The 26,721-nt window shown below is 39.2% G+C and overlaps 2 protein-coding genes across 4 annotated transcripts in view; both read left to right on the plus strand.

Moving 5' to 3' along the window:
• The first annotated feature begins 6,508 nt into the window (after positions 1-6,508).
• On the plus strand, positions 6,509-19,978 carry tmem72 (transmembrane protein 72). Its single transcript, XM_062995212.1, has 5 exons — positions 6,509-6,578; positions 16,364-16,430; positions 18,327-18,398; positions 18,494-18,630; positions 19,341-19,978. The coding sequence occupies exons 1-5, from the start codon at positions 6,509-6,511 to the stop codon at positions 19,706-19,708; spliced, it is 714 nt and encodes a 237-aa protein (XP_062851282.1). The 3' UTR covers positions 19,709-19,978.
• A 6,597-nt stretch (positions 19,979-26,575) lies between these two features.
• rassf4a (Ras association domain family member 4a) overlaps positions 26,576-26,721 on the plus strand; it is a 60,554-nt gene continuing 60,408 nt past the window's right edge. For all 3 annotated transcript variants that reach the window (XM_062996172.1, XM_062996171.1, XM_062996173.1), the window contains exon 1: positions 26,576-26,671. The gene's annotated coding sequence lies outside the window, so the exon portion shown is untranslated. The remainder of the gene's footprint in view (positions 26,672-26,721) is intronic.

Below are 26,721 nucleotides of genomic sequence, written 5' to 3' on the forward strand. Positions count from 1 at the left end.
ACACCTCACTGTCACTGCTGGACTGAGAATAGTCCACCAACCAAAAACATCCAGCCAACAGCACCCTGTGGGTAGCATCCTGTGACCAATGATGAAGGTCTAGATGATGACCAACTCAAACAGTAGCAATAGATGAGCGATCGTCTCTGACTTTACATCTACAAGGTGGACCAACTAGGTAGGAGTGTCTAATAGAGTGGACAGTGAGTGGACACAGTATTTAAAAACGCATACCAGCACAACACACACTAACAGACCACCATGTCAGTCTCACTGCAGTGCTGATCAGTGTATGTAGTCTATTATAATGAAACGTTTGTAAATAAGTAAATAAAATTGATGTTACTTTGCAAAATGTGATGTCCAACATGCTTAATGCTACACAATAGTATTTGTTTGTTTATTAGGATTTTAACGTCATTTTACACTTTGGTTACATTCATGACAGGAACGGTAGTTATTACTCGCATGTCCTGATATTGCAGAGTGAGATGTGGCCCTGGGCCAACAGGGGTGGTGCTTTAATCGAAATCATTCGACCAATCAAGTCAAGTCAAGTCAAGTCAACTTTATTTATATAGCGCTTTTTACAATAGACATTGTCTCAAAGCAACTTTACAAAATCCAGGACCAACAGATACAAAAACCCCTGTTGAGCAAGCCGAGGGCGACTGTGGCAAGGAAAAACTCCCTGAAAATTACAGGAAGAAACCTTGAGAGGAACCAGACTCAGCAGGGCCCTTCCTTCATGGGTGGCCTGGAGGATACTTTAAATAAATACACGATTTACACAAATCATACAAACACAGAATTAAATGATCTAAAAGTCATAACTGGTAATAAATAGATAAATAAACAATTAAATAATAATAGAGTTGTTATCCGCTCTAGTCTTCAATAAAGTCTGTAGTGATTTCTTGTCGTTGCAATTACTCCAGACCCGTCACATCTGACAGGAGAAGCATCGTTGTCCCGGCAGTCTCGACTTTAATCCTTAACCTCGGCGGGTAAACAGGTTTCCATCAGAATGCCCTCGGGGTAAAACAACAGAGAATGTAGTCAATAATGTACAATGCTGGTTGACAAACAGTTTTACAGAGAGTTTTAGACTCCGGCAGCCCTAATTATTACAGCATAACTAAAAGGGAGAGCGAGCAGGTAACTAGGTCATGAAGGCTTTCACAGGACATCAGCGCCCATCTCCCCACCGTCACCAAACCTGAGTGATCGGACAAGAGAGGCAGAACGACAGCAACCCAACATCCCTGATCACCACAAGTTTCTATGACCAAGAACCCCCAAGCTCTGCGCCTTTGTCTATACTAATCAAAAGCCTGAGAAAATAAATATGTTTTCAGTCTAGACTTAAACATTGAGACTGTGTCCGAATCCCGAATAGAGGCAGGAAGATTATTCCAGAGTTGTGGAGCTTTGTAGGAAAACGCTCTTCCACCAGCCGTGATCTTTTTAATTTTAGGAACTATAAGTAACCCTGCATCTTGTGAGCGAAGTGGACGCGCTGGGCTGTAGTGATTAATAAGTTCACTCAGATACTGTGGAGCCAGACCATGTAGCGCTTTATAAGTTAGTAAAAGTATTTTGTAATCAATGCGAAATTTAACTGGCAGCCAGTGTAGAGATGATAGAACAGGAGTAATATGGTCAAATTTTTTAGTTCTAGTTAGCACTCGAGCTGCTGCATTTTGAACTAACTGGAGTTTGTTTAAGGATCTACCAGAGCATCCAGTTAGAAGAGCATTACAATAATCTAACCGAGAAGTTATAAACGCATGGATCAGTTTTTCGGCGTCATTAACAGATAGTATATTTCTTATTTTAGAAATGTTACGCAAATGATAGAAAGCAACTCTAGTAATATTATTAACGTGTGTATCAAATGAGAGATCTGAATCTATTGTGACACCTAAGTTTTTTACATCTGGGCTGGGAGTAACAGAGAACGTGTTTAAGTTTAGCACCAGGTTAGACAACTTGTCTCTTGCAGCTTTAGAGCCAACAAGTAAAACCTCTGTTTTATCTGAATTAAGTAAAAGAAAATTACACGACATCCAGTTTTTTATGTCGTTTACACAATCTTCTATCTTACTGATTGTGTCAGTATCATTTGGTTTGGCTGATATATACAGCTGTGTGTCATCTGCATAGCAGTGAAAGTTTATGCCATGTTTATGAATAATTTCACCTAGTGGAAGCATATAGAGTGTAAATAATAGCGGTCCCAGTACCGACCCCTGTGGAACACCATACTTTACTTTTGTAGTTTCCGAGCATTTATTATTTACATAAACGAATTGAGAGCGGTCAGTCAGATATGATTTAAACCAAGAGAGTGCGAGTCCTTTAACACCTACTGTATTTTCTAGCCTCTCCAGTAAAATGTTATGATCGACCGTATCAAACGCTGCGCTAAGATCTAATAGAACAAGAAAAGAGACACATCCATTATCAGAAGACATTAACAACTCGTTAACTACTCTAATTAATGCGGTTTCGGTACTATGATTGGGTCTAAATCCTGATTGAAATTTTTCATGAATACAATTTTCATTCAAATAAGAACATAACTGTTTGGAAACTACTTTTTCTAATATCTTAGAGACAAAAGGAAGGTTTGAAATTGGCCTATAATTAGCTAGTACATGTGGATCAAGATTAGGTTTTTTAATCAGTGGTTTAATAACAGCACTTTTAAACAATTTAGGTACATATCCAAGGCTAAGGGACGCATTGATTAATGTAAGCAGGGGCTCTACAATAGCTGGGAGTAAATCTTTAAGTAAACGAGTTGGAACAGGATCGAGTATACACGATGATGACTTCGATGATTTAATCAACACAGTTAGTTCATTTTGGGAGATTGGATTAAAGGAATTTAGTTGGATTAACTCGTTACTATTATCACCACTGTTATCACCAATGCTGCTCGGAGTGAGTCCATACTTAACATTGGCAGGTGACACACTCTGACTCTGAAGTCGTATTTTTTCTATCTTGTCATTAAAGAATTTTAAAAAATCATCACTGGTACAGTCAGGCGGTATATTAGATTCAGTTTCATTAACGTTTTTAGTTAATTTGGACACTGTCTCAAAAAGGAATCTGGGATTGTTTTTATTTTTCTCTATTAGGGATGAATAATATAAAGATTTAGCTTTTATAAGTGCATGTTTATACTCAGTTAGAGCATCTTTCCAAGCAATCTTATACACTTCTAGTGTAGTGTGACGCCACTTGCGTTCTAATTTTCGTGCTGCTTGTTTAAGTGCGCATGTGTGGTCATTGTACCAAGGAGCAAGTTTTTTCTCCCTAATCAGTTTAGTTTTGAGTGGGGCTACGTTATCTAAGGTTGTGCGCAATACAGTCTCTAGGTTTTGAGTTGCCTGATCTAGTTCTTTAGGTTCTGATGCTGGTATATTTGGTAATTCTGGTAGGCAGTTTATGAACGCTGCTGCAGTTGCAGATGTAATAGTGCGCTTACATTTAAAACGATGCGGTTGCTGTATATTATTGGACAGGGACACTTCATAAATTAGTAGAGAGTGATCAGAGATTAAGTCATTCTGTGGTACAATTTCCAGGTTGTCTATGTTTATACCATAAGTAAGTATTAAATCTAAGGTATGTTTACAGCGGTGAGTGGGTCCTGTTACATTTTGGGTGATGCCTAAAGATTTGAGTGGATTACATTTATCCTCATAATGGATATTAAAGTCACCAACAATTAAAGCTTTCTTAGTTGATAAAACTAATTTAGAAAGAAAATCGGCAAATTCGTTAAGAGTAAGGACCAGGGGGTCGATAAACAGTAACCAGCTTAAACATACTAGTTTTATCAGATGAACATTTATTGGTTATGTCAGAGATAAGAACTTCAAACGAGTTTGTTATGGGAGTTGATTTTACAGTGAGACCTATGTCCTTGTCATAAATTGCGGCTATTCCTCCACCACGACCACTAAGACGTGGCTTATGTTCATAACTGTAACCCGGAGGAGATGCTTCATTTAAACCTAGATACTCATCAGGTCTAGCCCAGGTCTCAGTTAAACAAAGTGCACTAAGACTATTATCTGTAATTATTTCATTTACAATTACTGTTTTGCATGCAAGTGACCTGATGTTTAGAAGTCCTAACTTTAGTTTAGCTTTACTATGGTTTTCATGATGCTCATTTAGATTAATTTTAATTAAGTTATTATGACATACTTTTTGATTTTGTTTTGGCTTACACCTGCCACGGTAAACAGACACAGTCTCAATGGTTTGTGACCTAAGGATTCCGGGTGACGTCCGATGGCGACTCGCAGACAGTCGGTTAGGCCTGTTAGTCTGCTGCCTGGTCTTGGCTCTGGATAGTCATTTAACACTATCTGCCGCTACACTAACGCGGTGGTAAAGCCTGTCACCTATGCTGCAAGAAATGCGAGCAGCACCCTCCCACGTGGGGTGGACACCATCCCGCTTCAAAAGACCAGGCCTTCCCTCAAAGGTGGACCAGTTATCTACAAAATCAATGCAGTTTTCTGAGCACCATTTAGACATCCAGCGGTTCAGCGACAACAACCTGCTGTAGGTTTCGCCACTGGGTCGAATCGGTAAGGGGCCAGAGCACACTACTGCCTCAGACATCGACCTAGCTAACTCACACACCTCTTTAACATTACTCTTAGTAACCTCAGACTGCCGTAAACGAACATCATTAGTGCCAACGTGGATAACAATCTTCGAAAATCTACGATTAGCATTAGCCAGCACTTTCAGGTTTGCTCTGATGTCGGGCGCCCTGGCCCCCGGAATACAGGTGACTATGGTTGCTGGTGTCTCTATGGGGGTTGCAATACGCACGTGTCGGAGCTGAGAATCTCCTATAACCAGAGCACTTACATTAACAGGCTGCTCAGCGGGTGGCTCACTGAGTGGGGAAAACCTGTTGGACACGTGCAACTGAGATGGTCGGTGCTTTGCCCTACGACTATGTCGCCGAGACGTCACCCAGTCGCCCCGCTGTGAGGGCTCTAATGCCGGAGTCTGGGGTTCTATACCTGAACTGCTGGCATTCGGGGCTGCTACAGCTGAATCTAAGCCCTCACTAGTAGTAGTCTGTTCTAACGCCCGAATGCGCCCCTCTAACACTGAGATCTTCTCCGTCAGACTAACAACTAATCTACACTTATCACATGTAAAGTTATCACTAAACACGGAGAAGGAATAACTGAACATATTACACTCGGAACATGGATATAATGCTCCTGCTGGGGCCATAATAAAGAAAATGTACTTAGCTTTACAAGATGAGTTGGAGATGATGTTTATGTTGGATTCACCGGCGCTTCTGCTGGTTGTCACAGAAGAACGGCTTTAATTCCGGATGAATCACACACTAGCCTTTCTATTTTTCTCATTTTTTAACCTCAACCAGAGAAAAAGCTCTGTGCCACGCTCGCACTGAATCCTCTTGTTATAATACATGCTTAACATGTAGTAGTACCTTTTTTTTTTGCTTACACAAAATAATATTTTACATATTGTAGCTAGCCTTGGCTTGGCTAATCTCTCGTAGCTTTTTGCTATGCTAGCTAGAAATTTATTTCATGCTTTGCACACTGTTAATATTTTGCTCAGAACAATGATTTCCAACGTTCTTTCAAATACTAAAAGTAACACAGTTACCGGATCTTTTAGCTTGCATACTCATTACCTAGCTAGGATTAGCTAGCCCCGGCAAATGTGGTGATGTAATAGCAGCAGCTAGTTTGTGATTGGTCGAACGATTTCGATTGAAGCACCTCCCCTGTTTACCCAGGGCCACATCTCGCTCTGCAATATCAGTTACTCATTACACAAGATTCGTCAGTTCACAAGTTTAATGTCAAACACAGTCATGGACAATTTTGTATCTCCAGTTCACCTCACTTGCATGTATGTGGACTGTGGGAGGAAACCGGAGTTCCAGAGGAAACCCACACAGACACGGGGAGAACATGTTCACTTATGCATTCACACCATATTTTAGTCGTTCCACCTTTTGCATGTGTTTGAATTTGGGAGAAAAATGGAGTACCAACAGAAAACCCATATGAATGAAACACCCTTATCAGTCAGTTACCAGCACTTACACCTATTTCAGTAGATCACACCTACCAAAGTGTTTCCATGTGTTATTTAACTAAATCATTAGTTTCTTTCCAGCACCGCTTACCCATAATACTGACTGGCATCAAAACATTTTTCCAGTGATTTATACTCACATTATTTGGAGGTGGAATGTGTGTAAAACAGCAGGTGTTGTTGGTTTAAAAGCCTTACATATTGTACTAAGCAGATTACTGGGTAAAAACTTGCACTTGTATCCACGGAACAATGAGCTTTAGCAAAGAGATTATCTGCCTTATATTTATACACACAGCTATACACTTTTACTTGTGGAACTGCTTTAACAAACAGATTTGCTTAGGGAATACTAACAGAATCAGCATTCATGCTAGCAATGGCACGCTCAGTTTTGTGGGCTGTGTTGGAATGGGCAAGCAGACTTCTTGGCATTGTTACAGCTGCAGGTAGGACTAGCACTGTTGTGGTGCCAATATTGTTTGTTTGTTTATTAGGATTTTAACGTCATGTTTTACACTTTGGTTACATTCATGACATGAACGGTAGTTACTCATTACACAAGATTTATCAGTTCACAAGGTTATATCAAACACAGTCTTGGACAATTTAATATCTCCAATTCACCTCACTTGCATGTCTTTGGACTGTGGGAGGAAACCGGAGCACTTGGAGGAAACTCACACGGACACGGGTAGAACATGCAAACACCACACAGAAAGGACCCGGACCGCCCCACCTGGGGATCGAACCCAGGACCTTTTTGCTGTGAGGCAACAGTGCTACCCACTGAGCCACCGTGCTGACCTGCTGCCTATATTGAAAGTATATTGTGTTCTGTATTTCAGTATTGACTGAGATTGCTTGTTTGTACTATACATAATGGGTCTGTCTGAAAACCTAGTAAGCTTTCTACACGGTGGCGTTTTACATCATTCTACACACTCCTGAGAACAAGTCTGTCTAAATTCTTAGATGCCTTAAAATGCTGCCTACTGAGATGCCTTATTCTGACTGATATTCTGACTGAATAATGAGGAAGCTCTATGTGCTATAATATGGTGGACGAAAACGGAGTTAAAATGCAAGTAATTCTCATTAATGTTTAATTTTTATAAAGATGTACAAGTGTAATTTATTTGCAATTTTGGGTTTGTCAGAGACAATGTAACAGTTTTTGGTACACAATGCACCTGAGTAGTGCTTCTAAATAATCTGCCTTCTAAAGTTCAATGTCAGTTAGAATCCTTTCTACCTAGGCAGCAGCCCAGGTAAGCTGCTTACCTTGGCAGCGAGGCAGTTCTCTAAGTTTTTTTGGACAGACCCAAGGTCTCACATCAGTCAAGATGTGTTTCAGAAACTAAAATAAAGTGCAATACCTGCTCTCATGTAAATGCAACAAATCTACCTTATACACTTATATAAATATGATAATGGATATACTTCCATTCCTATTCACATTATTTCTAATCTATGTCTAGTTTTATATCTACTCAGAAAATGAAACATTTAAACAAATACAAATCTGAGCAATTAAATCCATACTGCCTATTCAATTTGTGTTGGAATGTGAAGGGGTAAATTATCTCCATCTAAGAATTTTGCTGCCTCTACTGTTGCTGAAAAGAATGCTGGTGACTGGTGGTCCATATATAAATTTAAAAAAGACCAAGCAATACTAATTCAATTAGAGACCAATTTCAAATGACAGTAACAATGAGCAATCATATCTTTCTTATAAATGGAAAAAATCACATGACACTCACATGAGGGTTTTTTTTACATTCAGTAGCTTAAAAACTTCAATAATTTTGTTGTTTGTTTTAACATGAACATTTGTGCAAAATTTATTTGTTGCTTTAATAGATTTTTCAACACCATAAAGATTTTTTATCTTTACTACACATGCAGCTTATCTAAACACTACAGTGTTGAGAATGTCCACCATAAATCAAGAGGAATGGATTTCTAACTCATGCTCTCCTCCCTAAACCAGCAGAGACTTCAGTGTTGTAACTGTTCCCTGAGGACATGTTACACACATCTCCACGTCTCTATTTAAACATGTTTAATAGATACATATTTTTCTAAACTTTTGTGGCTGTAAGGAGTGATAAATCAGTTCTTTTTAATAAAGCTATAATAGAAATTGTAGCTTGTTATTACTTTTCTTTATGGAACTGGTTCACCTCTGTTCAGCTAGTGTTAGGTTTCTTTTTACTTCTATTTAAATGATACATTATGTGTTTGAATTCACTATGTTTAAACACATGAGGGGATTTAGCTGTGTCCATGTTGGTGTAGGTGTGTGTTAAGTGTGTCATGAACATCAGAAGGTGTTTCTGACTTTCTCTGCAGTCTAAAGTAAACTAATGAACTTTACCCCATATTTTGCCTGTTATAACAAGTCCATAGATGTAAAATATTACACTATTTGTATTGATGTAGTTTCTGCTTGTGTTTGGGATTTGTCTGGACTTGAGTTCCATGTGTTATTTAGAAATAAACAGTCAGACATTCCTTTACCAATCCCAAACATCTGTTTAACACAATCTGTAACACCTCCTCCTCCAACACTTACAAAGCCTCAATATCATTACATGCTGAGAAGGTTTGTGACAGGGTAGAGTTACTTTCATGCTTCAGTTTGATCTAATAAGTAAGTATTCTCCCCTGTATTGATCTACCAGGCAGCGGTGCAATCACAAAACCATTGAACCACTTTCTATAGCACTCCAAACCAAACTTGTTACCTTTTACTGGTATACCTAGAAATGACCTCGAGTCAAAGGTCTCCCTTTATTCTGCTGACCCTTTGCTGTATGTTTCCAACGTACTTCTATCTGTCCCTGCTGCTATAGCTACTCTTCATTTCTGGTCATATCTTAGGATATAAATTGAACTTACATACAAGTTATCTGCTAAAAGTATCCTCTAAAGGACTTTTTCTTAAAAATCACCTCACATAGCTGTAAGTATCTTGGAATTGGTGCTTAATCTTTTCACAATTGTTTGCATCACTTCTGTTAAAATGAACTTTAGTGTGCCACATTTCTCCTACCTATTTTAATGCACACCACCTTTTCTTCCACAGAGCTTCTTTTGCAGAATGGATACGCTGATTTTATAGTTTATCTGGTAAAAGAAGTTTCCCATGTTGATTAAACAATCCCTGCAAATCACAAAAGTAAATCACTCGGAGGGTTTGCACAACCAATTTTTAGGTTTTATTACTGGGCTGCTAATATTAGGATCTGTAATTAATGGGTTCAATATGAGACGCTTGACCCCTCCACCCTGGCTAAATATAGACAGAAATTCTGGTCACCCTGTGTCACTAAGGACCTTATTACACGCCCTCAATCCACTCCTCCACCTTACCTTACACTAAGAACGTGATTGACAATACCGGCCTTAAGATTTGGACCCAGTATGCCCAGTATTTCAGGATGCTCTATTGGTTGCCAATCATGTTTTTTTTCTCCTACTTTACTTCACAATGTTTTCTGAGATGGGCAAATCTTGGTATTATTACTTTTAAGGACCAATATTTTATGTTTTTGCATCCTTTCAGACAAGCTGCTGTATGTATACTTGCTTGTGCCTATTCATTTGTGCCTATTCAAGCAAAAGAGCATTTGTATGGCTGGGCACTGATGTTGGTCAAGAAAGCCTTAATTTAGTTCCAGTTCATTCCTAGGCTGTTCTGTGGGGCTGAGGTCAGGGCTCTGTGCAGGCCACTGAAGTTTCTTTAAACCAAGCTTTTTTCAAGTCTTTATAGACATGCTGGAACATGCTGGAAAGGGCATAAACTGTTGTTGCAAAGTTGGAAGCATATAATTTGGGTCAGTGGGTAGCACTGTCACCTCACAGCAAGCAGGTCCTGGGTTCGAGCCCCAGGCAAGTCGGTCCGGGTCCTTTCTGTGCAGAGTTTGCATGTTCTCCCCATGTGTGCCTTGCACCCATTGAAAAGCTGGGATAATTGGATAAGCGGTTAAGACAGTGAGTGAGTGAGTAACTGATTTGCTACACCTGTTAGCAATTGCTGTGGCTGAAACACATGAAGGGGTGAAGGGGTGTCCCAATACTTTTGTCCATATTGTGTATTTCAGCATGCAACTATTGGACTGAAATTTTCAGTGCTATTTTGGCTGACTGGTGACCAGTTTGAACTAAATGCTCTCTGTCCATGCATTGTATGGAGTGTCCAGTCACTACCTTCTCTGCCTACATCCATTAAATATATTATTGCTTTTTGTTACCTTACTAGCTAGAAAACTAATTGTGATTCATTGGAAATCAACAGCTTCTCCCTCCCATACACACAGGATAAGAAATATCTATCAAGGTCTATTTTTTTAGTTTGTAAAGGAAATGAAAGTTTTATTCACTCTAGGTTGAAGTGTTTCTTTCAGTACAAAGGGATATAAGATTGTATCTGTGGTGACATGAGTGTTAGGCTAATGGTGCCTGCTGACAAGGTCTGTTGCTGGCTGACTGGCTGAAAGGTTTCTAATATTGATTTGGATTTTTAATTTATATATACATATAAAGGTGTACACTGCAATGAAATTCTTTTTCTGTGTATCCCAGCTTGTTTAGAGGCTGGGGTCAGAGCACAGGGTCAGCCATTGTACAGCACCTCTGGAGCCAAGAGGGTTAAGGGTCTTGCTCAAGGACCCAAAAGTGGCTGCATGGCAGAGCCAGCATTTGAAATCACAATCTTCCGATTGAAAGCTCAAAGCACTATTCACTAACCTTCTACTGCCCCTGTTGTTAGTCCCAATCCCCATACCATTATAATATCAGGAAAATAATTAGGAGAGGAAAGTAAAATCTAGATAAAATGGGAGAAAATGAAAGTCTTTGTAGATAATGCTTTAAGAAATATTGAGAATTTTGATAGATGTCCTTTTTTTAGTGATGATTTCCACACTACCTAAAGAAGATTTAATTCATATTTAAATTAATTAAGATTTAATTAAGCTTTGGGTCTTGTTCATTAAACTGTCCTGGTCTATTGTAGTGTACTCTGTAGCTTTCTGTTCACAATTAAGTGCTTTAACTTACTGCCAATGTTTCTAAAATGTAAAAACAATAATAATAATAATAATACAACCCCAAATCAGAAAAGGTTGGATTATGGATAATGCAAATAAAACAAAAATGCAGTGTTCCTTACATTTACTTTGACTTTTATTTTATTGCAGACAGTTAACACCCAAGATATTTCATGTTTTGTCTGCTCAACTTCATTTCATGTGTTAATAAACATCCATTCCTGCATTTCAGGCCTGCAACACATTCCAAAAAAGTTGGGACAGGGGGAATTTAGGGTTAGTAATGAGGTGAAAAAATGAAATAATGATGTGATTCCAAACAGGTGATGTCAACAGATGATTGTAATCATAGTTTGTTACAAAAGCAACATCCAGGAAAGGCTGAGTCTTTGATGAGCAAAGACGATCAGATGATCTCCAGTTTGTCAACAAATGTGTGAGAAAATTATTGAAATGTTTAAAAACAATGTACCTCAAAAAAGATTGGAAGGGATTTGCATATTTCTCCATCTACAGTGCATGATATCATTAAATGATTCAAGGAATCGGGAGGAATTTCCGATACCTCAGACAGCACTGCATCAGGAACCGCCTCTCAACAATAGCTGATATAACCACATGGGTGAGGGATTACTCTGGCAAACCTTGGTCAAGCACTACAATACAGAGTTACATGCACAAATACCACTTAAAACTTTACTGTGCAAAAAAGAAGCCTGATGTTAACCATGTCCAGAAGTGACCAGGCATTTTTCAACAAGACAATGCAAAACCACATGCTGCACACATTACAAAGGCATGGCTGCAGAAGAAGAGGGTACGGGTACTGGACTGGCCTGCCTGCAGTCCTGACCTGTCCCCAATAGAGAATGTGTGTAGAATTTTGAAACAAAAAATGTGACAACGCCGCCCCCGTACTGTTGCACATCTTAAGACGTGTTTGCAGGAAGAATGAGACAAAATAAAATCTGAAACACGAAATCACTTGGTATCCTCAGTGCCAAAGTGTATTTTAAGTGTGATGAAAAGGAATGGCAACATTACAAAGTGGTAAATACTTTACTGTCCCAACTTTTTTTTGGAATGTGTTGCAGGCCTGAAATGCAGGTATGGATGTTTATTAATAAACAAAATGAAGTTGGCCTGGTTCATCCTGTCTGCAATCAAATAAAAGTCAAAGTAAATGTAAGAAACTCTGATTTGGGGTTGTATATGAAAGGTAGAAAATAATCACCTGCTGATTTTAACTAAACTGTAAGCATCAGAACTGATTGCTTCTGATCACATAAAAACCCTTCTGGGAAGTTGTTTCTTGAGACTGTTGATTAGTAGGGGAAGAGCGTGTACTCTCCAGCCGAGACACAAATAGATGAAGTCCCAATTTAAAATTCAGCCAATAAACTCATTTGGGATTGTTGTTGGAAAATCTTCACATTTAGATGCACACATGTGGAATTGCATTTCCACAATTATAATTGTATTGTCTTTATTTTGACGTGTCTTTGATCAGCATAAACCACTTTATTAGCAAAGCTGAATATATTGTCGGTAAGGCAAGTATTTGTACTGAAACCTACACTAATCAGCCATAACATTAAAACCACCTCCTTGTTTCTACACTCACTGTCCATTTTATCAGCTCCACTTACCATATAGAAGCACTTTGTAGTTCTACAATTACTGACTGTAGTCCATCTGTTTCTCTGCATGACCACTACAGAGCACTACAGAGCAGGTATTGTTTGGGTGGTGGATCATTCTCAGCACTGCAGTGACACTGACATGGTGTTGGTGTGTTAGTGTGTGTTGTGCTGGTATGAGTGGATCAGACACAGAAATGCTGATGGAGTTTTTAAACACCACTCTGTCACTGCTGGACTGAGAATAGTCCACCAGCCAAAAATATCCAGCCAACAGTGCCCCGTGGGCAGCGTCCTGCGACCACTGATGAAGGTCTAGAAGATGACCAACTCAAACAGCAGCAATAGATGAGCGATCGTCTCTGACTTTACATCTACAAGGTGGACCAACTAGGTAGGAGTGTCTAATAGAGTGGACAGTGAGTGGACACAGTACCAGCACAACACACACTAACACACCACCACCATGTCATTGTAACTGCAGGGCTGAGAATGATCCACCACCTAAACAATACCTGCTCTGTGGTGGTCCTGTGGGGGTCCTGACCATTGAAGAACAAGGTGAAAGCAGCCTAAAAAAGCATGCAGAGAAACAGATGGACTACAGTCAGTAATTGTAGAACTACAAAGTGCTTCTATATGGTAAGTGGAGCTGATAAAATGGACAGTGAGTGTAGAAACAAGGAGGTGGTTTTAATGTTATGGCTGATCGATGTATAAGGGAGTAAGGAGATGCAAAGCCCAGTGTAATTACATGGGTACAAGGTACAAGGCAAAAAAAAAATTGAAACCCCTTCTAATTATTTTGTTTAGTCTATCAAAAGACTTTGACATATTTCTATAATATCACAGACAACAAAATTCCCAAACAAAGCATCCCAAAAGTCAAGTTGAAGAGAAGCATAAACAGAAAGTGGCTTACATACAATGAAAATCCTCCCACTTTTCTGCCCAGTCAGCCCTGTACATGCCAGTGTGACCATGTATTCATAAAAGGAGCCATGTAGGCTTGGAAACCGGGCATCAAAGAATGGAAGAGCATGAAAAAGCAAAGTTCACAGAGTGCATGAGCCTATTCTCTTCGAGCTAACAGACTAAACATTTATCGCCTTGTGGTGGCAGCTCAGAGGGAAGAAGAAGCTTGTGGAAAAACATCTTATTTCCAAATGTATGAGGACAGTTGAACATTAGCTTGTTGGACAACCCATTTCAAAACTACTGGCATACACACACACACTCACACACACACAATGCTATACAAGCCTCCCTTCTTCCTTAAAAGCCTTTCACAAGAATTTGTCTGTAGGAGTTTGTGACTGTTCAGTTAAAAGAGCATTTGTAAGGCCAGACGCCGCTTTTGGAAGAGAAGTCCTGGCTGGCAATCAACATTTTAATTCCTCTAACAGTGTTCAAAAGGTCAGAGCTCTGTACAGGCCACTTGAGTTCCTCTGTACCAAACCTGTAAAAAGTGCAATGGTAGCTCAGCAGTTAAGGTACTGAACTAGTACTTGCTAGAAAACTGCTGTTTAAGTCCAACCATTGCCAGGTTATCACTGTTGGGCTCCTGAGCAAAGCCCTGAACCATTAATTGCTTGATTGTATTCAGTCATTCACATATTGTAAGTAGTTTTGGATAAAAGTGTCTGCTGAATTTTATAAATATAATATGAACCTTGCTTTGTGCACAGGGGCACAGTCATGTCAGAACAGTAAAGGCCCTTCCCTTCTTCTTCTTCCCGTTCGGTTGCGTGGTCGGCTCTCGGCGGATCATGATTTGCATTAATTTGGCACAATTTTTATGCCTGATGCCCTTCCTGACACAACCCTCCCTATTTTATCCGGGCTTGGGACCGGCACTACAATGCACTGGTTTGTGCATCTAGCGGCTAGGTATCTATAGGACAATTCAGTGTCTCCAATTAGCCTGGTGGCATGTTTTCCCGGAGAAAACCCACGCGGACACGGGGAGAACATGCAAACTCTGCACAGAAAGGACCCGTGCCGCCCAGTAAAGGGCCTTCCCTAAACAATAATTAATTGTTCCCTAAATAACAACAATAATAAATCATAATAATAGTGATGATAATAATAATAATAATTATTATTATTATTATTCTATTATTCATTATTATGTTTTTGTTAAAATTATTTTAATTTATATTACAGCATATATTCTGGGTAATTAATGCAAAGCTGTATTTCTTCCAGCTATTTTTTTTAATCTGACATCTAGTGGTTATATGCAATATTTACTTAATAACGGTAAATATGCAATATTTTTAATAAGAGTTTTCATTTACAGTAAAATGTTTCATGTAGATAATACTGCCACCTGCTGACCAAAGTGTGAGTTATTTACAGACATTTTTACAGACTAATTTACATCCTTTCTGTGTGGAGTTTGCATGTTCTCCCCGTGTCTGCGTGGGTTTCCTCCGGGAGCTCCGGTTTCCTCCCACAGTCCCACATGCAAATAAGGTGAATTGAAGATAAAAAAATTGTCCTTGACTGTGTTTGACCTTAAACTTGTGAACTGATGAATCCTGTGTAACGAGTAACTACAGCTTCTGTCACGAATGTAACCAAAGTGTGTAAAACATGAGATTACAATCCTAATAAATAAATATTCTTATTTGTTTTATTATCAGTTTTTATATCTAGCAATATAAGCTTTTTCCTTTGTATTATATTGCTGTCTTCTTATTCAGTTTATTTCCACTGTCTGTGTGTGTGTGTGTGTGTGTGTATGTGTGTGTGTGTGCGTGCATGCATGCGTGTAATATGACATTTATATTTATGGCATTTAGCAGACGTTTTTATATAAAGCAGTTTGCAATTGTGTCTGAATACAATACAAGCAATTGAGGGCTAAGAGCATTGTTTATGGGCCCAAAAGTGGGGACTTGTTGGTGATGAGGCTCGAACCAGCAACCTTAAGGTAACCAGGCCAGCAGCTTAACCACTAAGCTTCTACTGACCTACCATCTTTCTCTACTTCTTTCCATACTGTCTTACATTTTTTTACTTTGTTGCTTTTCAAGTAGACATCTTTAATCTACATCTTTAGTAGTCCACCTTATGTGTGTTTTGGAGGTAACACACCTCCTTTGACATAAGGAAAACATACCAAACTTCACAAAGACATTGAGGGGACGCAATGATTATATCCAGGTCCTCAGGAGTAGCTGTGCCACTGTTCACCACAAATAAATACATTATTGTTGTTGCCTTTTGTTTATAATTGTCACATACTGTATTTTGTGGAAAACTTGTTTTAAAGCTGTACTTTTCTGACATCTAGTGGTGAAACATCTACTCACATGTTATCCATAGAGCTCTCAATTAAAATGCTTTGATTAAAAACTTCAAAAAGCTTTAGCAATATTTTTATATTTTACTGTAATGTATTTTAAGAACTGTATGTAGGTGAGTAATACATAACAATACATATTATAACAATAATATTAATACCTAAATTTGTCTAACACCAGTTAAATAAAGCAACGCTTGTAATTTTGTGTCTCTTCCTCTCAGTGCTTTGTGCTGTGGGAGTAGAAACACTGCATCAGACAGATGTTAAAAGCCTGGGTGTCTACCTCCTGTAAGTATTCTGTATTCCACAGACAGCCAAAGCAGCCTGTCATATTGTGACATCCAGTTTTGACTTCTGTGCTATCCCTGTTCTATCCACTTTCTTTGTTGCAGGTGTTGCAGATGTTTTTGTGTCTTTCATTTGTTAGTTGGGCGGCACGGTGGCTTAGTGGGTAGCACTGTCGCCTCACAGCAAGAAGGTCCTGGATTCAATCCCCAGGTGGGGCGGTCTGGGTCATTTCTGTGTGGAATTTGCATGTTCTCCCTGTGTCTGTGTGGGTTTTCCACTGGGTGTTTCAGTTTCCTCTCACAGTCCAAAGACATGCAAGTGAGGTGAATTGGAGATACAAAATTGTCCAAGACTGTGTTCAATGAGTAAATACCGTTCCTGTCATGAATGTAACCAAAGTGTAAAGCATGACGTTAAAATCCCAAGAAATAAACAAACATTTGTTAGTTAGTTTTTATTAATTTGACACATTTTGAAATGTTTTATTTGTCATTATGCCCTTTTTTGTTAGGGGTTTTAGCCACAGTACTGTCCTACCATGATTAAACATTTGCACTTGTTCTATTTCTATTCTATGTTTTATTTCTATTCTATAACGGGGCTGGACATGCCTCGCTGCTGAAGCATGAGGCAAGTTCTCAAAACTGAAGGACTATTAAAACATGCAGGGTTAAAATAAAACTTAAAAAAATACCATAGTCATAGACTGATGATTTAAAATCAAGTTATTATGAGATTTGAGCTGTGAAAGCTTAGAAAGGTCATGTAGAAGGAATTATTTATTCTTTTCTTATTCTTTATTCTTACGGTCAGTTTCATTAAGTGTCTTCTTGTAAGGGCCGCTCAGGTGGCGCAGCGGTAAAAACACACGCTGGAACCAGAGCTGGGATCTTGAATACATTGTATCGAGTCTCAGCTCTGCCTGCCGGTATAGGGGTAGGATATTAAAAGCCGGATTGGGACTCTCATAACTAATGCAGTTATGACCTCTGCTGGCTGATTGATGGCGCTTGCACAGAGATGGGAAAAAGAGTGCTGTCAGGGTGTGTCTCTCCGTACACAGTGCTGATTCGCATTGCACTCATCAAAGTGTAGGTGACAAAATGCATACGGCTGCTGCCTACGTGTCGGAGGGGACGTGGGTTAGCTTTGTTCTCCTCAATCGGAGCGGGGATCGGCATTGGTGGAGAGGAAGCATGACGCAGTCGGGCAACTAGATGCTCTAAAAGGGAGAAAAAGGGGAGAAAATGCATAAACAATATATTTTTAACAAATTTTAAAAAGTGTCTTCTTGTAAGTACTGTTTTTTATTTTTTTATTTAAAGCTTCAGTATGTAACTTTGTGGGAAAAATACTGTATCAGAGACAAATACTGTGTTCATCTGGTCAGAATAATTTATTCAATAAAATAATTTATCTGTGCGCCCAGGTGGCACAGCGGGATATTCCGCTTGCACACCAGCACCAAGTTTCTTAACTCCTCGGTTCGAAACTCTGTGTTGCCACCGGTCGGCTGGGTGCCACCTGGCGGGCATAATTGGCAGTGCCTGCAGCAGATACTAATTGGCCACCGTATCTGCAGGGTGGGGGCCGGACTATGTGTGGGTGGGTGGGTCTTCATACGCTGTGTAAGGACCCTGATTGGCGGAAGAGACGCCTGTGCAGAATGCAAGGTCGAGAAGAGGAGGGCTGTACACATGTCGGAAGAGGCGTGTGCAGCGACGTGCTCTCCTAATCTGGCATCTCTCAGCAGTGGAAGACAAAATTAAGTGTGCTAAATTGGGAAGAAAATGGGGAGAAAATGCATTAAAAAAAATAATAAGTAATAATAATAATAATTTGACTGCTTTAAAATGATGCTGTTTCTGTACGTAACTTTTTTCTTGCTTTCCAAAGGATCTCATCAGCTGGAATGACACTTTTTGAAATGGCCTATTTCATTAATGCTTTTATCCCAACATGCGTTTTGTAAGTCTCATGTTATTTAACACGAGTCAGATTCAGCTGAATTATGTATTATTCACAATATTTACCTATTCCCTTAAATGCTTGTTTGTTTGCAGTTGTCCATCTTGTAAATTATGTTTTATATGGAAGAAGATGGCTAAGGTTGGAGGATTCCAAAAGTTCCTATACTACACCATGATGTCAGTCGTGTGTTTCCTGCATCCGATGTTAGTCTGGTATGCTGTCATACCAGGTATAATGTTCAATTGCTTACTGTCAAAGCCAATCAGGTCATGATATATGAGCATGTTATTAGGAGACGCAAGATTATACCACTTGTCACTTGTCATTTGGACTTGTTCTACAGTTCATTTATGCAGATGACCAAACATATTTGATCACTACTTAGTGTTTGAATCAAAGTTACAAAAATATTTTCTGACTGGCTGTCAGATGAACATTATGTCTTATATTGGCTGGCAGGTTTATGTTGGATTCTATAATGCAGCCATGGCAAATATTTTGAATGGTTGACAGGTTCTGTCATGTACAATTTTATAATGTAGCCAATTTAAATGTAACAATTCTGTTTGGAGGGCGGCACGGTGGCTAAGTGGGTAGCACTGTCGCCTCACAGCAAGAAGGTCCTGGGTTCGATCCCCAGGTGGGGCGGTCCGGGTCCTTTCTGTGTGGAGTTTGCATGTTCTCGCCGTGTCTGCATGGGTTTCCTCCTGCATCCCCTGCAGGGATGTAAACATGCTAGTGGATATGTTCTCTAAATAAGCAAAAACATGTTCAAAACCTTATTTCTTGCTTCCTTAACATTAGTAAAAAGATCATGGTATAAGCCAGATGACAGCAAAAGTGTTTAATTTTTTAAGATAACAGACTTTCACTGTAGGATTTTGCTGCACAATGTTACTGGTTCACTGTTATGGAAAGCATAACTTTATCCCTCCACAGGTATCATGCTGCTTCTCACAGGATTGTTCAACTTCATTTTGAGCAAGAGGAAAAACCCAGACCCTCCCAAACAACCCAGAGACTTCCATGGTGACACAGCACTGTCTTCTCTCTGTGTCACTGAGACAGAGGGGACTGAGAAAACCCTTTCCTTCTCCCACATCATCTCAGACAAAGTTATATCCATTCTACCAAGCAGTTCTCACTCACTTGGATCAGATTATCTAGCAAAGTCACAAATATACAGACCATTGAGCAAAGCTGATGTTCAAATTATAGAGAGTTTTAAGCAAGATGACACTGAGGTGGATGAATATGACATGGATCTAGAGGAGACCACATCAGATAAAGCACCAATAATTCAATAACTTAATAATTTAATCCATGTGGGACGTTGTAGCCTAGTGGTTAAGGTACTGGACTAGTAACCAGAAGGTTGCTGGTTCAAGCCCCACCACTGCCAGGTTGCTGCTGTTGGGCCCTTGAGCAAGGCTCTTAACCTTCAATTGCTTAGACTGTATACAATCACAGTAATGTAAGTCGTTTTGGATAAAAGCGTCTGCTAAAAGTGTGTAATGAACTGTAATGAATTGGCCCCTGTACAGATGAAATCTATTAATAAACAACAAAATAATAAAGCATTGTCTTATGTTGATATGTCAAGTCAAGTCAAGTCAACTTTATTTATAGAGCACTTTAAAAACAACAACAGCTGTGACAAAGTGCTGTACATAGATAATTATAAAACATAAAACAAACACTAGAAACAATGAGAAGTCTCATGCTGGATTAGAAGCCAAGGAATAAAAATGGGTTTTAAGACTAGTTTTAAAAATAGCCAGTGAAGAGGCCTGTCTAATATGGAGTGGTAGGTTGTTCCATAATTTAGGGGCAGCGATTGAAAAAGCTCTATCCCCTCTGAGCTTACGCTTTGACCTTGGTACCTCCAGGAGCAGCTGATCAGCTGACCTGAGGCACCGAGCAGAAGTGTGGGGATGGAGCAGTTCAGCGAGGTAAGGCGGGGCAAGTCCATTTAAAGATTTAAAAACAAACAACAGAATCTTAAAATGTACTCTGAAATGCACGGGCAGCCAATGGAGGGAGGCCAGAATGGGGGTTATATGCTCTCTCTATATATGTATATATATGCATCTCATATGTGATGACTAGTAATGCAAAAATGAACAATGTATATAAAAAATTTTTTGTAGAAGCCTCTATTGACAGCTGCAAATATACTTGGTTATGTCTCTATATGTCTTCTTGCTGTGAGGCGACATGGCTACCCACCGAGCCACCGTGCTACCTGATTTATTAATCAATACACTCACTGGTCAGATTTAGACAAGAGGCTTTCTCATTCTAAAATTCCCTTGGGAAATGGCTGGCAGTCGACTTTTAGCCTATTCTTCACAGGCAACATGAAATGTTGTGAGCCTTCAGTAAGTCAATTATTAAATATATATATATATATATATATATATATATATATATATATATTACCAAAAGTATTCGCTCGTCTGCCTTCACACGCATATGAACTTGAGTGACATTCCATTCCTAATCCATAGGGTTTAATATGATGTCGGCACACTCTTTGCAGCTATAACAGCTTCAACTCTTCTGGGAAGGATTTCCACAAGGTTTAGGAGTGTGTTTATGGGAATTTTTGACCATTCTTCCCGAAGCGCATTTGTGAGGTCAGACACTGATGTTGGACGAGAAGGCCTGGCTCACAGTCTCCACTCTAATTCATCCCAAAGTTGTTCTATCGGGTTGAGGTCAGGACTCTGTGCAGGCCAGTCGCTCATCCATGTCTTTATGGACCTTGCTTTGTGCACTTGTGCGCAGTCATGTTGTTGCACAGGTGGCATCCTATCACGGTACCACGCTGGAATTCACTGAGCTCCTGAGAGCGACCCATTCTTTCACAAATGTTTGTAGAAGCAGTCTGCATGCCTAGGTGCTTGGTTTTATACACCTGTGGCAATGGAAGTAATTGGAACACCGGAATTCAATTATTTGGATGGGTGAGTGAATACTTTTGGCAATATAGTGTATATATATATATACAGTGTATCACAAAAGTGAGTACACCCCTCACATTTCTGCAAATATTTCATTATATCTTTTCATGGGACAACACTATAGACATGAAACTTGGATATAACTTAGAGTAGTCAGTGTACAGCTTGTATAGCAGTGTAGATTTACTGTCTTCTGAAAATAACTCAACACACAGCCATTAATGTCTAAATAGCTGGCAACATAAGTGAGTACACCCCACAGTGAACATGTCCAAATTGTGCCCAAATGCGTCGTTGTCCCTCCCTGGTGTCATGTGTCAAGGTCCCAGGTGTAAATGGGGAGCAGGGCTGTTAAATTTGGTGTTTTGGGTACAATTCTCTCATACTGGCCACTGGATATTCAACATGGCACCTCATGGCAAAGAACTCTCTGAGGATGTGAGAAATAGAATTGTTGCTCTCCACAAAGATGGCCTGGGCTATAAGAAGATTGCTAACACCCTGAAACTGAGCTACAGCATGGTGGCCAAGGTCATACAGCGGTTTTCCAGGACAGGTTCCACTCGGAACAGGCTTCGCCAGGGTCAACCAAAGAAGTTGAGTCCACGTGTTCGGCGTCATATCCAGAGGTTGGCTTTAAAAAATAGACACATGAGTGCTGCTAGCATTGCTGCAGAGGTTGAAGACGTGGGAGGTCAGCCTGTCAGTGCTCAGACCATACGCCGCACACTGCATCAACTCGGTCTGCATGGTCGTCATCCCAGAAGGAAGCTGACGCACAAGAAAGCCCGCAAACAGTTTGCTGAAGACAAGCAGTCCAAGAACATGGATTACTGGAATGCCCTGTGGTCTGACGAGACCAAGATAAACTTGTTTGGCTCAGATGGTGTCCAGCATGTGTGGCGGCGCCCTGGTGAGAAGTACCAAGACAACTGTATCTTGCCTACAGTCAAGCATGGTGGTGGTAGCATCGTGGTCTTGGGCTGCATGAGTGTTGCTGGCACTGGGGAGCTGCAGTTCATTGAGGGAAACATGAATTCCAACATGTACTGTGACATTCTGAAACAGAGCATGATCCCCTCCCTTCGAAAACTGGGCCTCATGGCAGTTTTCCAACAGGATAACGACCCCAAACACAACCTCCAAGATGACAACTGCCTTGCTGAGGAAGCTGAAGGTAAAGGTGATGGACTAAACCCAATTGAGCACCTGTGGCGCATCCTCAAGTGGAAGGTGGAGGAGTTCAAGGTGTCTAACATCCACCAGCTCCGTGATGTCATCATGGAGGAGTGGAAGAGGATTCCAGTAGCAACCTGTGCAGCTCTGGTGAATTCCATGCCCAGGAGGGTTAAGGCAGTGCTGGATAATAATGGTGGGCACACAAAATATTGACACTTTGGGCACAATTTGGACATGTTCACTGTGGGGTGTACTCACTTATGTTGCCAGCCATTTAGACATTAATGGCTGTGTGTTGAGTTATTTTCAGAAGACAGTAAATCTACACTGCAATACAAGTTGTACACTGACTACTCTAAGTTATATCCAAGTTTCATGTCTATAGTGTTGTCCCATGAAAAGATATAATGAAATATTTGCAGAAATGTGAGGGGTGTACTCACTTTTGTGATACACTGTATATATATATGTATATTAATGCATTTTCTCCCCCTTCTCTCCCTTTTAGCGTGTCCAATTGCCCGATTGCATCATGCTTCCTCTTCACTAATGCCAATCCCCTCTCTGATTGAGGAGAACGAAGCTAACCCCGCCCCCATCGACACGTAAGCAGCAGTATGCATTTTGTCACCTACACTTTGACGAGTGCAATGCAGCTCAACACTCTTTTTCCCGTCTCTGTGCAGGCGCCATTAATCATTAATAATTGCATTAGTTATGAGAGAGACCCTATCCGGGTTTTAATATCCCACCCCTATATGAACAATCTGAACAATCTGAACAATCTGAACAATCGTTGTTCATGTGTCAGCTCAGCCCAGCCGGCAGGCAGAGCTGAGATTCGATACGATGTATTCGAGATCCCAGCTCTGGTGTATAGCTTGTGTTTTACCGCTGTGCCACCTGAGCGGCTTCTTTTTTAGAGTCTTTATATGTATTTGCATATAGATATTGACTGAATAGTATTAAGATTTTATAGTCAAAGGAAATATGAATGTGAATGTAAATATGGTAAAGAAATGCTGCTGTTATCCTCATCTGTAGGTTGGCAGTCCCCAAGTACAAATGGTTTTAAACCAAAAGGTTTAAAGTTAAGAGGTCATAACTGATGTAAAAAGTTGTTGTATCTAAAATAAGTACATTTAGAACAGAGCTTTTTAAATTAAATTTATATTAATGCTTTTCACCATATTCAGGATTAGGTTCCTTTTTGTGTGTTCTCATGGTGATAATTACATTCTTTTTAGACAATGCTCATTTTCCAAAAGAGAAGTGTTTTGGCAGCACAACGAATCAGGTTCCTAAAATATTTTAGCTGTTCTCGCAGTGTCATATTTTCCTGAATGGTATTCTCTGATCAGGCCTAAAAACAGGAAACCTACTACCAGTGCAGTACAGTATGAAAGGAAAGACATAGACTGGAAAAAACACATGCAAAGACAAGCCTTGTACCTACACTTATTGGGTCTGCATCTTATGCAGTTTAATTTTGTAGCTGTACTGACTGGAGTCATTTTGTCTATGTGCACATAAACATGTCACTGCTGGGTTAATTAGAGGATGATAGTACACATAAGTAAAAATGATATAATAAAAGCAAATAAGTAGCTAAGAAGTGTACCAAAGCGCATGAATATATATTGTAGACCCTTGAGTTACGAACGGTTTGCCATACAAAAATTTCGGGTTACGAACGATCTTTTTCAACTTAACGTATGAACAATTTTTGGATTATGAACAGAAATTCGCGAAACACATGACGTCTGTGTTTTCTTTATATTTTGTAAAATTCAATATTAAAATGTGCCCAAAGAATGTGCAGAGGAAGCGCAGTGGTGAGAAAATGAAAAAAATCACTATCTGTTGTTGTATAATTACTCCTGCCAGTAGCTGTCACTGTGTATCAGACTGAGGGGACAGTTAGTGAGAGAGAAGAAGGAATTTGGCTCAGTAAAGTATTCTTTCTTTCGTGCAATTACACCTACAAAATACAACACTATAGAAATAAAGAAGGAAATTATAGAGAAATATGAGAGTTGTTTCTGGTAGATACATTTTATATAAAAAGAAGGAAATTTATTATGGTGTATGGTACAGCACACGTACTGTACTGAAATGTGTGTTTTATGTACAGTACTACAGTGTGTTGTTGTTTATTATTATTTATTACAGTAATGTCTATTCTATAATTTAAGATTTAGGGGGAAAATATACTTGTATTTATGACAAAAACCATTTAAGACATTAGAAAGGTTAGGTAAGGGGGGGGGGTTGGGAGGCACAGATTAATTATTTATTATTTTAATTATTTATTATATTAATTATAATTAATTATTATCTGGCACAGATTAATTCTATTTACTTTATTTCTTATGGGAAAAATAGGTTTAACTAATGAACATTTTGACTTAAGAACAGCCCTTTGGAACCAATTAAATTTGTAAGTCAAGGGTCCACTGTATATATGTATATGGGAAGATGGGAAAGGGGAATAAATTGTCCACATAAATTGTCCACATAAAGGTGGAATGTACGAATAAAAAATGTCATTGTACCGTACCGTTAATTAAATACTCCAGCAACACCGCATCAGCAGTACTCACAGAAACCCACAGCCTGCATAGTTATTACCAGAGCCGTAGATAGAGAGAGTTGCGACACTCCTTGATCTCGCCGCTACGCGGTCACGTGGTTCATGTAACCCTCAATAGTTCCAAACAAACCCGGCGCTGTCATGTTCTCAAATGGGACAGGCAGCAGTAAATGAAATATTAAACGGCAAATAATAAACATTTGTACAATTTCTGGGTATTTTCAACTGCGTTTACATTTACTGCATCTGCTTTAATGTCAATTTGGTATATAAAGTGGAAGATTGATGTTTATAATGACTTGTTAATAGGTCGTTCTTGTTAACACACAGTACATTATAATAGCATACATTACATAATGCGATATCATTAAGTAGTAGAGACAATATACAGTATAGACATTAAAGTTTTTTATGTTTTGTTTTTTGCATAAACTAATCTCCCTTCACTTTCCTGAGGATTCATAATAATAATCATTTTGGCTAAACACTAAGTCATGTGCTGGATTCATAAGGTTTACCTGCACTGAATGAACAGATTGATAAACACATTACCGTACCAAAAACATTATAGTGCAGGTACATGAAAAAGCATTCATTCATCTCTTATTTCATGAGTGATTAATAATTGATTCCTACATGTAATACATTAATGAATTCATTATGAATATGCACTAGTTCATTTTGTCTAATGTAAGTGGTGGACAAGGTACACAAACCATTTAGTTGAGTTAAAGTAGAGATATCCAAGGTAACATATTACTCCAGTAAAAGTAGTAGTAAAAGTAAAAATACTCTTTACCTCCACTAAAGTACTAAACTAAATTTACCTTCAAATGTACTTAAGTATGAAAGTAAAAGTATAATGATTTATTGTGGTTCTAATGTTTTATGATCATTTCTGTAACAAGACTCTTGATTAATCAACTCATTTTAGGTGAAAAGACTCGTGTGTCATTAATTAAGCTTAACTGACTAAGCTAAATTGGGTTATACCTATTAATTAAGATAAACATGTAACATTTAGTGCTGAGCAAATGCTAAACAATAACAGTATTAAGTATATTAATGACATTAAATTCATAATTTTTTTAAAACAAAGCAACATACAGCTAAAAATGTTTGATAAGTAGTGGAAATGAATGGGGCTCTGGGTTGTTTGGAACTATACAGAGCTCCACAACCCGGAAGCTGCGCAGAAAAAATGTCCCGCCCCCTTTCCAACGGTTCCCTATGGGAGTGTCGCCACTCTGTTCTCTCTACCGCTCTGGTTATTACCCGTGTCGTTATGTTTCCACGGGCAACCACAAACGCCCGCCTATAGTTTTTTACACATTTTGATTGGCTCGTAAAACCCGTCACTCAATATTATCTGTTAACTGATTGGCCCGAACTGCTCCAAGGTTTGATTCTCCACGGAGAAGTGTAGTACAGCGCTACCGGAGATAAATACAGGAGAATACACAAACAACACAGAGCGGAACGCTGGTTTGTTAGTGCTGACCAGAAATACCGTGTGGAATAAAAGAAAAAAGGTATGTTTATTTAATATTAAATCATAACCTAATGGAAATTATACTTTAAA

This window comes from Trichomycterus rosablanca, chromosome 5 (genome assembly GCF_030014385.1).
Source record: "Trichomycterus rosablanca isolate fTriRos1 chromosome 5, fTriRos1.hap1, whole genome shotgun sequence".
NCBI classification, from domain to species: Eukaryota; Metazoa; Chordata; class Actinopteri; order Siluriformes; family Trichomycteridae; genus Trichomycterus; species Trichomycterus rosablanca.